The sequence below is a fragment of the Uloborus diversus genome, unplaced genomic scaffold (genome assembly GCF_026930045.1).
Source record: "Uloborus diversus isolate 005 unplaced genomic scaffold, Udiv.v.3.1 scaffold_13, whole genome shotgun sequence".
Taxonomy (NCBI): Eukaryota; Metazoa; Arthropoda; class Arachnida; order Araneae; family Uloboridae; genus Uloborus; species Uloborus diversus.
Genome location: NW_026557987.1, coordinates 7,809,781 through 7,824,777, shown reverse-complemented (window position 1 = coordinate 7,824,777; position 14,997 = coordinate 7,809,781). Strand labels below are relative to the sequence as shown.

Here is a 14,997-nt window from a genome sequence, read left to right as displayed (position 1 = left end):
TAGCTACAACCCCCAGAGGTATCGTTTCACTCGGAGGACATTGAGACCACGAGCCTATTTAACGTCGCCCAGTCCCCTTTAATGACGACGGTGGGTCTTCGACCATCGAGATTCGAACCCAGGACCTTCCGGCCCCGAATCCGACACTCTACCAATCGCGCTACCACGGCCCCATGTCTCCACTTCATTCTGATTTTTCCACCAGCAAATTTTAATACAGTTGTGATCATCTTTTTCTTTTCCGTGTTTCCCACGCCATCTAGGAAACGTTTAAATGTATTGACGAGCAAAGTTCATTGGGGGACACAATCGGCCACCAGGGCAGGGATTTTTTTCAAATTTTTCAATTTAATGTTGGTTGTTGTTGTTGTGACATCCTTTGAATTTCGTAATGTCTGAATGTCGTTTGATTTCTTCCTCCAGGACGATCACAGCATTCCACTCTCAGAACTCTACCAGCGACTGCACACGAATCCAGAACGGGTGAGTACCGCACATCTTCCTCCTTTCTCTCCACCAATAAGAAACGAGCACGTGCTGGATCGCACTAAACCTTCGTCTGCGTCTTTGACTCTCTTTTTTTTTTTTGAAATCTCAGTTCATATCTTCAGTGACTGATCAAAGATCAGCATCAATTCGCATCGAGGAGCACCTGTCTACCTACTTTTGTTCCACATCTTGTATTTCTACTGCGGATATAATTTTAAATACATAATATCGCTCGTTTGGAAGAAGAGTGCCACAATACGAAATTTATAATGGAGCCATTCCATTTCAGATCAGGCAGGGTATGTCACATGACCATCACCGATTTTTTTGAAAAAATTACAGTAGTTACAACTAAGGGACATATGAAATATCCCAAAAGGATTTTGCAAGAAAAAATTTTTTTCTTCAGTTACAGCCTATTAAAATTCTGAACAAAATCCGCCATTTTGGAAAAAACCGACAAAACACTCCATTTGAAATGGACACTATTTCAAAAGTATTTAACCTACTTGAATAATTCTTTTTTCTAAAAATAAATAAGGACCCATATATCCTCTAGACATCGTTTTTGAAGTTTAGTTAGGTTCTTTAATAAAGAAAAAAATTCATTTTTGCCGCGAAAAAACTGCATTTTTACCGATTTCATTTTTTTTTCCTCCATGAAAAAAAAGTTTTTTTTTACTAAACGGAGATGGCAATCTATGATAGTTTCCTAACATATTTTATTATAATCCTTGGATGCATTCAGCTTCGGAAATAAAATTTGAAATTTCGAAAATTTTCATTAATTAGCAATTTTTGAAGTAATTTTACTCAAAAAACCCATTTTTTTTAAATCTAAAAATTGGCTCATTTGAACCCCATATAATGCTTAACAAGTGGATCGACACCGCATCCGGTATTTTTTCCCATAAAATGTTTTATGATTTTTTGAAAGTGACCTTCTCCCATGGCATGCATGTAAAATAAAAATTTCTAATAACTTCAGTAACCGAAATTCTGATTATTTTAATGCCTAATAGCTACAATATTGGTGCACTTTATCAACAACAAATAAAATTTTACTGACTTTTAATAATATAGCAGTATCAAACCGCTTCTGATGACCCAGTCAATTCGTCCTTTTGTACTTCGTTATATAAATATATTTTTCTGCTGATCAGCGCATGGGAGCTGAGCTCCCATACTTCCTTATTTGTTCCACTCAAGTTTTTGTATTTTTGACCGATTTCAGGCCACTTAAGCATTAAAATAAGTTCTGAAGACTGTAGGGATCCTGCACTTCTTTTGTTGACATACCGTTCTTGAGTTATGCGACATACGCACATACGTATACATAGAGACGTCACGAGAAAACTCGTTGTAATTAACTCGGGAGTCGTCATTACGGATATTTCGCGTGTCTATACGTTCTTAGGCACTTATCCACGTGTGGTCGAGTCGAAAAAAAAAAAAACTCAACATTCATTCGGGGGTGAGCAAAATAGAAATTAAGTTCGATTTTTGCGTGAAAATTTCTTCGCGAATAAGATACTTCCTTCTTTGTAAAAGGAAGTAAAAATTGGATATGACTAGTAAATGTTATATCAACCTCCCCTCTGCCCTGAGGCGAGAGATGGTACTGGTAGCCCTGGTAGTTGCTGAAATAGAGCATGATTTAGAAAACTTTTCAATCTAAGCCTACCTAGGACCTTATCTTAAAACGCGTTTCGCTCAAAGCATGAAAATTTTTACTTGCACCATTTGCTTCTCACTGCCTCATACGCCTTTCTTCTAGCTGAGTTTTTAAGGTGTACTGGGGTTTCGACGCTTTCTTAGATTCAAGTTCGTCTGTTTCGAATCTCCCCCCCCCCACTATACAGGGTGTTTCAAAATGAATAGCGGAATTTTAACATGCTGTAATATTTATTACACCAAACTTACAGCCACAAGCGATATATCAAATGAAAGAGAAACTCAAACAGTTTTTTGTTTGTTGGCATCAGTGCGCATGCGCGTGGAATGTTTCTGCTGCAATCCGCTAGAAAGCGCTAGTAGCAAAGATGGTGACTTAAGAACAGAAAGCGTGTTGTGCTTTATCTTTCAGCAAGATGGTGCGCCGCCTCACTGGCATAATGAGGTACGCGATTGGCTTAACCTAACTGTACCCGACCGCTGGATGGGCCGTAAGGGGCCGAATGACAGGGCTTGTTTCCCATGGCCTCCACGGTCACCCGACCTAACGCCGTGTGATTTCTATCTTTCGGGGTTTATTAAGGACCGTGTGCATGTGCCTCCACTGCCAGCCGACCTTCCCGAATCCAGGAACAGGATTGAAACAGCTGTTGCAGCAATGACTAATGAGACACTCATCCAAGTTTGGGAACAACTCGCATATCGTCTTGACGTGAGAGGAATGGTGCTCACATTGAACACTTGTAGGCTATTTTCTAAAACTGTTTGAGTTTCTCTTTCATTTGATATATCGCTTGTGGCTGTAAGTTTGGTGTGATAAATATTATGTTAAAACCCCGCTATTCATTTTGAAACACCCTGTATACTTGTCCCATATTCTACGACGGAACTAAAAGTGGGTTGAGCGCCAAATCCTCTCTCGCGATAACCGCTCTCTACCAGAAAAAAAATAATAACTTAGCCTCTTTATCTATGGATCAACGCAAACAGTACGGATATGATTTGGTCCATCGTTATTTTAGGAATTTAGCGCACTGGGAGCTTAGCTGGGACGAAATCTGTCGAGTTCCACTTTCCAGATGCATAAATACTTCTCAAGAGGATTTGTGACGATAAGGACCGTAAATCAAAGACCGCAGATAAACAAGTCCAAGGGATGGGACGCGATTCCTCTCCTAATCTTCTCTGCTTATCGCTCGCGCCTTTTCAGTTTTCATTTCAAGAGAAACATTTTCGAACGAGATACAGTCGAACCTCCATATATCGAACTTCCACATATCGAAGTTTTCTATATATCGAAATCCGAGCGAATTTCTATGTTCATTACATAGAAAAATGGTTTCTATACATCGAAAAAATCTCTATATATCGAAATCCCAGCCAATTTCTATGTTCATTACATAGAAAAATGGTTTCTATACATCGAAAAAATCTCTATATATCGAAATCCCAGCCAATTTCTATGTTCATTACATAGAAAAATAGTTTCTATACATCGAAAAAATCTCTATATATCGAAATCCCAGCCAATTTCTATGTTCATTACAAAAAAAAAATAGGTTTCTATACATCGAAAAAATCTCTATATATCGAAATTTTTTTGAGACATTTGTAGATTTTTTTTTTTTTAACTTTAGACTGTTTGTGTCATGAAAAATGAAGGTTAGGGGAGAAAATTATGTTTACTAAAGGTTGCTAAGAAACTCATAAGAAATCTGGCTTTGAGGGGTGTGTAGATAGGTCGTTGTTCCGTTCTGGAGTTCTTAAATTCCCTCCAGTTTATTTCAAATCTTAGTTGTAACCAGTATCACTGTAAAATCCGTTTCAAGTTATCCCTTTTCTCTGTCGATTATCGTTCCTAATCTTTTTAGCATCAGTAAAAATCATTCAAATGAAGTGGATTGATTTATTACTTTTCTCTCGATTACATTGTCAAAACGAAAATCCCCCTTATGTTGCGGATCAAGTTGAATTGTCGAAGAATGAAGATGTATAAATGAAAGCGCAGAAATGTCATTTCTGTTAATTTTTTAATTATTAATTTTCATTTAATCCGATACTCGTATAAATAGGATTTCATACACAAAAATTAGCTTTAATTTTAATTTTTTAGGAGATTTTTATGATATAAGATAATTTCCATATATCGAATTTTCTATACATCGAATTTTTTTCCGGTAATTTACTACTTCGATATATAGAGGTCCGACTGTCAGTTTTTCCCGTCGCTACATTTCCAGGGCCTGCTTTCTGAATAGGCCCACGAGGCCTCGGGCCCCAGCTCTCTGGGGGGTCCCCAAATGGCTAACATTGTTTCATCCAACGATTCGAAGTTTGAGGTTTGTTTGCAAGAGGGCTCCTAATATTTTGCACATTCTCGGCGGCACAACCACTTAGCGCCTGCTGTTATGCAAACGAGCTGATGTGTGCATCATATGACTGCCTTTTACTCCAATTTAATGTCATTTCCCCATTATTGGCAATTTTAACGTGATTCAATAGTTAACTCTCTAAATATCACCATCAGTGGCCAAATTGAAACCAAATTTAGAATTAAAAAAAAAAAAAAAAACTCGCCAATTTTGTCACCAAGTTGGCGACAAAACTTGGCGACCGAAAGACTGGAGATATATCGCCAAGTGTCCGACAAATGATAACACCACTTGAGTTTACATCGAAATTAACAACGATTTCCCTCCAAAAACGGGCAAAAGACCCCTTCAGAAACACCCGAATGCAACCAAAAGGGTAGGTGCACAACGAGACCCCACTAGGAGTCTACGTACTAAATTTCAACTTTCTAGGACATACCGTTTTTGAGTTATTCGAGATACATACACACATACACACATACGCACATACATACGTACATACGGACGTCACGAGAAAACTTGTTGTAATTAACTCGGGGGTCGTCAAAATGGATATTTCGGGTGTCTGTACGTTCCTATTCATATATCCACGTGTGGTCGAGTCGAAAAAAAAAAACAACATTCATTTAGGGGTGAGTAAAATGGAAATGAAGGCCGATTTTTGAGTGAAAATTTTTTCGCGAATACAATACTTCCTTTTTTGTAAAATGAAGTAAAAAGCCACATTTTTACCAAAATTTTGAATGGTCATCGAGTTGTCGGAGTCGAAAGAAATGATCGGCTGGCGTAAAAATTTTAGACTTTTCTCATTGGTATACAAGTACAGTTGAGCTCGCTTGACCTTTCGGTCACAGTACCTTTCGAACATTTTTTTTTTAAATTTAAGTAAATTTCATATTTCTTTGAAACCATAACATGCATACCTATTTCTTAATCAATAATTTATTTTCAAAATTTAAAAATATTGCCTACTTTTTTAAAAAATTCAAAAAATTTAAGAAAATTTCAATTTTTTTCAAATCCCTAAGGCTTTTTTATTTTTGCAATAATTAATTTTTTTTTTTTTTTTGCTAAACGATCACTATAATCATCTCTAAAAATCTGTGCATTCATTTGCTTATGAGTTTATTAGAAAATTTTCTGTGATTAATTATGTAAAAAATCAAAGTTAAAAAAAAATGGTTTTTTAAGGTTTAACATGCTCTAAACTTTTGAGTAATTAATTAAATGCTTATCCAATGCACAGTTTTGTTAAAGAGATTTTCCTAATTGCGAAAAGTATTACTTTAAAGCTGTATCTTTAATAGAAAAAATCCTTAGGGATTCTAATGACACGAAAACACAATAAAACCATCATCGAGAAAAAGCAATTTGAAGTTTTTTAGGGAGCATGGCCTAAAACCACTCATAACTTTTTAAATATTTGAACTAAAGCAATGAAACTTTTTCCCTGTGTTGAGAATAGATTTTAGTTTTGAAGTAAGCAATAAAATTTTTTTTGATCGTTTCATCATTTTTGAGGTACCCTTTAACGAGGAAATGTCAAGTATTTGCTTGCGGCGATGTTAAATCTATGGGAGCACCACTTGCTTTTGGCAAACCCTGCTCTGAAAACCGGGCGATACTTTTGCGTTTCATAAAATTTCCATCACTTCCAGCTGAGCTCCTCTCTTTTCGGGATAATAGGGAAGTTGCAACCTATTAAATGTTCATATTTTGACTATTGGAGATTGTTAATTGACCCTCAAAACTAAAAAAATCACCATCGCCGAATTTTAAAACACCGTGATTGAGTTTTTAAAAATCCAGGCACAAAAGTGCGCTCTTCTGAAACGTCACGAGCTTACGTCACAGGGCACTCATGGGCAGCCTTCCGCCGAAGATCCCTCGTTTTCGCTAGGGACATTTTGAGCGCGCTGATATTTTTATTTTTTAGAAATTCAATCATCCTTTTGAACACTCTATGGAGGCCGGATTCGTTAAAGCACAATCTAAATAATCTTCCTCAAGTAACATCAATGATGGTATTCGAATATTTCCGAGAGGGATGAGAAATTTAATGTTCCAGAAACGCGAGGAGTTAAATGTCAGAAGATAAGCCTTTTACGTTTCGTCTTCGAAGCCAACTGCATGCCCTTCGGCTTCTCCCCTATCGGGAGAGCGCATGACGTCACTTCCCATGCCATTTGACGTCACAAGCGCTTGAACTTTAAAAATTAATTTAAAAAAAACTACTTATCGTATCGCAAAATTTTTTTCACCTATGATGCTCATACATGGTACTCTATCATATAAAAATAAAATTGAAAAATCGAAAACTTCCGTGAAGTCAACCAAAGTGATGAGTCAGCAATCCCGAGAAAAGTAATGACGGCCCATTCTTCCAAAATAGAGTCGTAGAAAAACATTTGAAAATTATATTTGCGGCAGTGAGAAGCAAATATGGATGCAAGTGGATATTTTCAAGTTTTGAGTAAAGTGATTTTAAATATAATATCATAACTAGACTTTCATTGAAATTTTTTTTTCTAAATCATGCTGTACAGCAGCAACTACCAGTGACACTAGTCCCATATCTTGCCCCAGGACAGAGGAGGGGTTCGCCTACCATGTGTACTGGTTATCTCCAAATTTTTAATTTTGCCACTGACACCCCTTTGGGCCCCCACTAGGGCCGTTTCCATGGACACTTTCGGTTTTTCGCGGGGCCAGGAGCGTTGATTTACCGGGTCGAAAAGTGTGTTGTGAACTCACTTACTGACTCATATTTACTATCTGCGTCACCCGGCTTTACACGGTCTACCTCGAAAATAAAAGTTATGTCATTGGACGCGCGTTCAACAATCAAGCTTGAACAAAAAAAAGTAAAATAAAAAAAACAGTAAAATTTTGTGGCAGATTGCGGGAAAATAACCAAAAAGGAAACATTTTAAATCCCCCGATGACGGGAAAAGGATTTAAAACAAAAACCAATATTAAATTTTACTTGTTTATATTCGAGAAAAAAAATGGCAACAGATCTTTCATTTAACGATTTTCTTCACGCTACAACTACAAATTTTAATAAAAGCATTGTTACGGAAAGTTGAGATGAAGCACTGAATAACAATTTGAATGGAGGAAAGCCTTCGAAAAATAGGGATTTTATTTTGAAATCTAGGTATCATAAGTAATAGTTTTTTTAATGGATAATCTGCGCTAATTACTATCGGAGGATTATGTTAAATAGCCAAACATAAAAACGGGAAAATGACGAATCTATCGATATCTGGTTCGGTGATCAGTTCACTGGCGTTCGGGAGAAACTCGAACATAGATAGATAGATACACAGGTACATACATACGCTCAGTATTTAATTGTATAAGATTGACGTCAATGTTATCGCTTCTTAAGATAGTTACTTCTTACGATACTCAATCACCTTTAACTCAAATTGAAGCTAATGCGTGTGAAAAAAAAAGGCGGACAACAACAAAACGACAAATGTCAGTCATTTGTAGCTGAAATACCCTCAACAAGCTCGATGGCTTTTGATGTACAGAGCATTTCCAACTGATCTTGAAGCCATGGGTGCAAATGACGGTGTTTCTGGGGTATTCAATGTAGTCCTCGGAACTACTTTGATATACCCCCCCAAATCGAAAATTTGGCGATTTTTTTTGCTTTTGTTGACACAAAACTTTGTTGCCACAAAAATTGTTGCCACAAAACTTTAAAAAAAACTCAAAAAATGGTACAAATTACAAGAAAATACTTAATTTGGCAACAGCAAAAACCTAAAAGCTGAAAAAAACCTAAATTGGCAACACCAAAATAAGAAGCAGCAACCCTAAAAAGTCCGTAGGAAATGCTAGATTTGCCGTGTAATTTTTGGGGGTGTATATCAAAGTTATACCTAGTCCTCAAATAACACGAGAAAGAGACAATAAGACAGTTAGTTCCCAGCAAATTAAGAATCTTCTTTGGTACTTAACAGAAGGAAAAAAAACAAGCTATATAATGAGTATGAGTTTTTATGATTTTTTTTTTTTTTGTAAACCCGTTTCTTACCTATTTCTCGTAATCGTCTAGCTACTAGTGATGTGCCGGATCGTTAAAAAAGTAGAACCGCGGATACGGATACGGATCATTAGTGTCAAGATCCGCGGATACGGATCTCAAAAGTTTTTGCCCAATTCAGCTATCCAAGTTTAAAATTTATTACGGAAGATATTCCCGTCATAATAGCATCACTGTTTCTTCAAAAAATCATCATCTACGGCGAAAATATAATAAAGACTATGATTGACTCTTTAAAGAAATATGCATTAAAATTGATGGAGAGTTGGAAAGAATTGGTCAGCGCTGCATTAATATTTAAACAGAATGTGAAAAATTATTTCTAGCTTGCTCGGTAGATGTAGGATACAGGAGCAAGAGTGTAAAGCTGCTACTGGATAGGCTAGCAATAATTTTTCGCATTTTATTTCAGCATAAATGCAGTGCTGACCCATTCCACCCAAATTGCTCCGACTGACGAAATAACAGAGCCGGGAACACCTTTACAAACAGTAAATAGAGAATTTTTGTCTCATTTTTTTGAAGGATGTGGAGAAAAACCAAAATAAGGAATTAACAGAAACCTCAAATCAATAACAGAAATTAATATTAAACTAAAAATTAAAAAAAAAATGTCTCAGAGGGCCGTTGGCATCTGAAATGATACCTTATAATTTAAATAGGGAATAAAACCTAATTTAAACGGAATTTAAGAGTCTTTTATTCAAATATTTAAGAATTTTTAGAATAGAAAAGATCCGTTTAAGATCCGTCAAAAAAGTAACGGATACGGATACAGATCTTAATTTCTCCTCGGATATCCGCGGATACGGATACGGATATCCGGAACATCACTACTAGCTACCGTCTCGTAACACATTTTTAACTTTGCGAACCAAATAGCCTACGCAGTAAAACCAAAGTTCACGACGTTCTTGTAAGAAAATGCTTACATTAAAAATCACATTTAATTCAGACATTTTACACATTATTTACATCAATCTAATTAAATTTCTTTCAACAAAAATGGCCAAATTCTTAACATGTCACCTTCATCTTAATAAACAAAATCTTATTCTGTTTTTTACACTGTTGCCACAAGTCAAAAGTAAATTCTTGTTGCCTCGAGGTGGAAGGGATGAACATTATTTGGATTCAAGGCTTATCTCCACCAACCTCACTCTGTTTTCTCGTGTGGTCGTTACAAGCGAGTTTTCGACTGTTCAAAACTTTTCTGCGTCAAACTTATGCAGAGCTTCGTGTTTTTCTCTGAATTGGTATGTCGATTAAACTGCAAATTCCACGCTCGCTTCAGCTGAACCTTGAGTTCAGCCTATTTTATCCGTTCTACGCTACATTTTTTTTTTGTTTGTCGTCCGCAACATGCAACGCTTCTATAGTTGCCATGGCAACGATGAAAGTTTTTTTTTTTTTTTTTTTTTTGAAGTCGGTCTAATCGTGTTTTTAGATTTTCGTTGTGTGTGCGTGTCCGAGGCCTTCGAGATAGGAAATCCATCCAACTAGCAAATGACGTCATCGTTCGTCGATCCACAATGATATTGGGAAGTGAGCGCTTCGATTAGTATTTTGGTTTAACTAAACTATTTGATTCATTCATTATTGTCTTCTATTATTTTAGTAGCATTAAAACTTCTACTTTTTCATTTGAAAACATAAAAAGGAACCAATAATCATACATTAAAAAATACACTGAGGAGCTTAATTCATAGTATTTCACATAAAAACATTTATAAGTCTTACAAAGTATTCAAATAACTAAACACGATTTTATTTTACAATCTTATAAAAACGAAGTGATAAATAAACATAGTTTTATTTTTAATTTGAAATTTTTTTTTAACACTAATAGCATTTTAACTACTCGTATATTGTATTGAAACATTAAGTCTTAAGAAGTATTCAAATAAATAAATGAACTTTCATTTTACAATTACATCAAAACAAAAAATAATTTCACCATTGTATTTAAATAACAATAAAATGAAATTTTAAACTATAAATTAAACATTTTTACTAAAGTAAACGGGAAACATAACTGCAATATGTTTCAAAGACATAACATCAAATTAAAATGCATAATACCAGATTATTAATGTTAACTTAGCTTAGCAAATTTATACTTTTAAAAAGACATGAACGTTTGGGTGCCATCCCCCAAAGTAAACGGTGTATTACCTCCTTCAATTATGAAAACTTCAAGAAAAATACCCCCATAAACATCTCCCCCATCTCCCTTAAAATTTCAAGGGCACAGTTATTTATAACTATAGCCGTTGAAAAGCTATCATTATTATGAGACTATGATTCCTACCCCTCCCCCCTTCGGTGGGCACTCTCGAAAAGTTACACAGGAATTCAACTTGAAAAACGTTAATTAAAGAATGAATTATACAACATCATTAAAATGCTATTAGTGTTAAAAAAATTTCAAATTAAAAATAAAACTATGTTTATTTATCACTTCGTTTTTACAAGATTGTAAAATAAAATCGTGTTTAGTTATTTGAATACTTTGTAAGACTTATAAATGTTTTTATGTGAAATACTATGAATTAAGCTCCTCAATGTATTTTTTAATGTATGATTATTGGTTCCTTTTTATGTTTTCAAATGAAAAAGTAGAAGTTTTAATGCTACTAAAATAATAGAAGACAATAATAAATAAATCAAATAGTTTAGTTAAACCAAAATACTAATCGAAGCGCTCACTTCCCAATATCATTGTGGATCGACGAACGATGACGTCATTTGCTAGTTGGATGGCCTTCCTTTCTCGAAGGCCTCGGACACGCACGCACAACGAAAATCTAAAAACACGATTGGACCGACTTCAAAAAAAAAACTTTCATCGTTGCTTTCATTTTGACATATGTATGTTGTACATCAAAAAAATGTATTCAATATCAAAGCAGCCTTTTTTTTTTTTTTTTTTGGAATTTGGCTACTTTTCAATTTTTAGCTTTTCCTGCTGCTAATGATTCTTGTGTGTGGGGGGGGGGGGCTTTAATAGTTCATCATTTTAGGCTTTTGAAAAATTATTTTAAAGAGCATTAATTGATGACAAAGTAACCTTTTTCAAAGAACTTCTCATAGAATGACCATTTTAGCAACTTTTTTCAATACTTAAAACTTCATATATGTTAAATTTAGATCAACATTTTACTGAGTAGGCTCTTTTAGGAATTCAGTGTGACATTTTTGTGACAGGGGGAAGGGAGAGGATAACAAGAAGTGTGACATCACGCGTTGTTTATAACAATATGCTCATGTTGAACAGCGTTACATGTAACAAGGAGGAGGGGGGGGGATTTGTTCAAAATTTTGCAACATCCTTTATGGACAGCCCCTTAATTCAATTTATGTTACAGTTTCAGAGTTCCTGAAAGCTTATTAACAGAAAACCCAAGGAGTTCAAAAATTATATAGTTCAAGACATTTTGCCTTTTTTAAGCATAACAAACAAGCATAGAGCATTTGGCAAAAACACGTTATGTATCCACTGCTCAAAAGTAATCTTTCGCAAGCCCAGAAATCATGAATACCCTTAACTCAACCACAATTTGTACATAAATATCATAAAACTTAAAGACAACAGTGCAAAAAAGAAAAAAAAACATATTTTTTTTTAATTTGCGTACAGAACCAGCTTGTTTGAATAACTTTGCAGGGGCGCAGTTGGGGGAAAATGTCTGAGAATCGAACCCACGACCTCCGGCGTTCAAAGCTAATCTTCTTACCTCAGAACTACGGAAGCACATCAAGTAATGTTTTTTGATCAAAATAACACATGCTAGCGTATGAAACAATTTAATCGAAACCGAAAATATAAGATTAGTTCAGTTAAAAGCCTGTTTCAATAAACTTCTTTACATATTAACTGAATATCAACACCAAGTTACGTTGCTTCTGTTAGCAACAAGTAGTATATTCACAGAAAATTTTGACATATGTATATTGTCAGCTTGGAAAATCCATTTCGAATAAATGCGTGTACAAGGTTGAAAAAAATAAAGAAATAAAAAGTTGCAAGTTAACCGTTTCAAATATTAAAGCAGTATGCCGAAATTACAAGTTACAGACAAAGATATCAGAAAGGAAACTGACAATTGTTTGTGTAATGGAGGAAAAGTTAAGTAACCTTAACTGCAAGAACTCTAATGCATAAAATGTTGATTTATTTATCTGAGAAAATTACTTACCTCCGAACTTTTAAATTTATTCCATGAGGCACCCGATTTTTTTCTTCCAATGCAGGTTGTTCGGTAGCGCAAATCGCTGACTCACTTTCACTCAGCTGACACTCAGACACTTACGAGACTTATTATATATATATATTTTTTTATTTGCCTCTACATTCCAGTACGTTTAAAGGAGGAGATAAATCCAACAGTATTGTATTCAAAAATATGCATCCGAAACTACATATTTCCTATTTCATCTATTTCAGCCAGAGCACTACTGTTTACTGGTAAAACGCACTGCTTTCAAAGTTTCGCGCCAAGTTCATAGATCGACGACTGGTGGCGTAACGAAGCGGGGGGGAGAGCCTGTTATCACGTGGGTCTCGGCGTGTCGCCCCCTTTGAGATGGGGCATTCATCATCAACACTAACCCATTTTAATTCTCTATTGGCAATTAATTATGTTGATTTTTAGATTAAAGTTAAGGGGTGAGTTGCTCCCGAATGGCCCCTTTTCCCGTTCAGGGGCGGATACAGACTACCATTTTATGGGGGGGGGGCGGGTCATGCTAAAGAATGCCTCCCCTCCCCGCCTTATGAACGAACTTACGGTTTTGAGTACGAAATGTTTTCGAAACTGTTTGAGTGTCAATAAAAAGCAACAAATCGATCAGGAATAAGGCAACTCGTTGGACATAAACGTTATAAATTTTATAAGCAACGAAAAGAAATAGTTCAAATAATTACTTTCAAAAATAACTCACGAATTGAAAAGACTACTGAAATCCTTGACATTTTATTCATAACTAGTGGCACCCGCACGGCTTCGCCCGTAATAGAAAAATTAAAGGTCTTTTGGTTTGCCTGTATATTTACAAATAATGTATGGTGAATTTTCTCGCCAATTGGCTTGTACCGACGTTACAGTTCCACGCTATGATCATTTCGTATCTCGCCAATTGGCTTGTGCATATGTTAGGGTTCCACGTTATGATAATTTCGTAATTTATGATAGTTTTTTGTCTTAAAATTGGAATAAAAAAAGAACCACATCGAATTTTCGAAAAATCGCTTCGAGGTGCACACCCCCATGCTACATACTAACTTTGTGCCAAATTTCATGAAAATCGGCCGAACGGTTTAGGCGCTATGCGCGTCACAGACATCCTACAGACATCCTTCACACATCCTACAGACATCCAGACATCCTCCGGACAGAGAGACTTTCTGCTTTATTATTAGTAAAGAAGCATTTGAAAAAAATGTGGACGAATACTATTGTCGACGGTTTAGGGGGGGGGGGGTCATGACCCCCATGACCCTCCCCTTGTATCCGCCATTGTCCCCCTTTTGCACCGTATTGTGTAGAAACATGATAGCATACAATCTTACTTCAATCTGCCTTTTTTATGACAAGAATTTTTGTGCTCGGAGCGAGTTGCTAAATTGGCAAAACCTTCGGCATACTGAACGAACTGTGTGTGTTACTCATTACCTTTTGATGAAGTCTTTTAAGGCGTCTAAGGACCTTTAAACTTCAAGATTTTCGATTTTCTGGAAAAAATATATGTTATGCATATATTTATTCTGAACAATTTGATACCTTATTTATTACCATACGCCAAAAACTTTTCGAGTTGTAAAAATGCCTAAACTTTCCCCATAGAGATTTATGTTAACAGTAGCTGTTTAAACTTCTTTTTCTCAGGTGCCGGTTTCTTCGGTTTTCTCGTTTTGCGCGCATGATATCTCAGAAAGTTTCTTATATATGTCCGTAAAACTTTTAATGTATGTTTATCCGGTTTATATTTATGACCTGAACCTAAATTTATTTATTTTTTTCAAATTATTTATTTATTTTTTTGAAATTTGGTAAATTAATATCGAAAATTTACAAACTTTTGGGTAAAAAAAAATTATTTTTAAATATTAACTTTAATTTTTTAGTTGAAATTCAGGTTCAGATCGTTAAGATGTATCAGACAAATATGCATGAAAAGTTTTACGGAAATTTATAACAAACTTTCTGAAATATCATGCGCGCAAAACGAGAAAACCGAAGAAATCGGCACCTGAGAAAAAGAGGCTTAAACAGCTGCTGTTAACGTAAATCTCTACGGGGAAAGTTTACGCATTTTTTCAATAACTCGAAAAGTTTTCGGCGTATGGTAATAAATAAGGTATCAAATTGTTCAGAATAAAATTATGCATAACATATATTT

At 35.4% G+C, this 14,997-nt stretch overlaps 1 protein-coding gene across 1 annotated transcript in view; it reads left to right on the top strand.

The window, feature by feature from the left end:
* LOC129232679 (sodium/potassium-transporting ATPase subunit alpha-like) overlaps positions 1-14,997 on the top strand; it is a 108,169-nt gene that overhangs the window by 25,625 nt on the left and 67,547 nt on the right. The window contains exon 3 of the mRNA XM_054866810.1: positions 424-483. Within this exon, the coding sequence (XP_054722785.1) occupies positions 424-483 (60 nt within the window). The remainder of the gene's footprint in view (positions 1-423; positions 484-14,997) is intronic.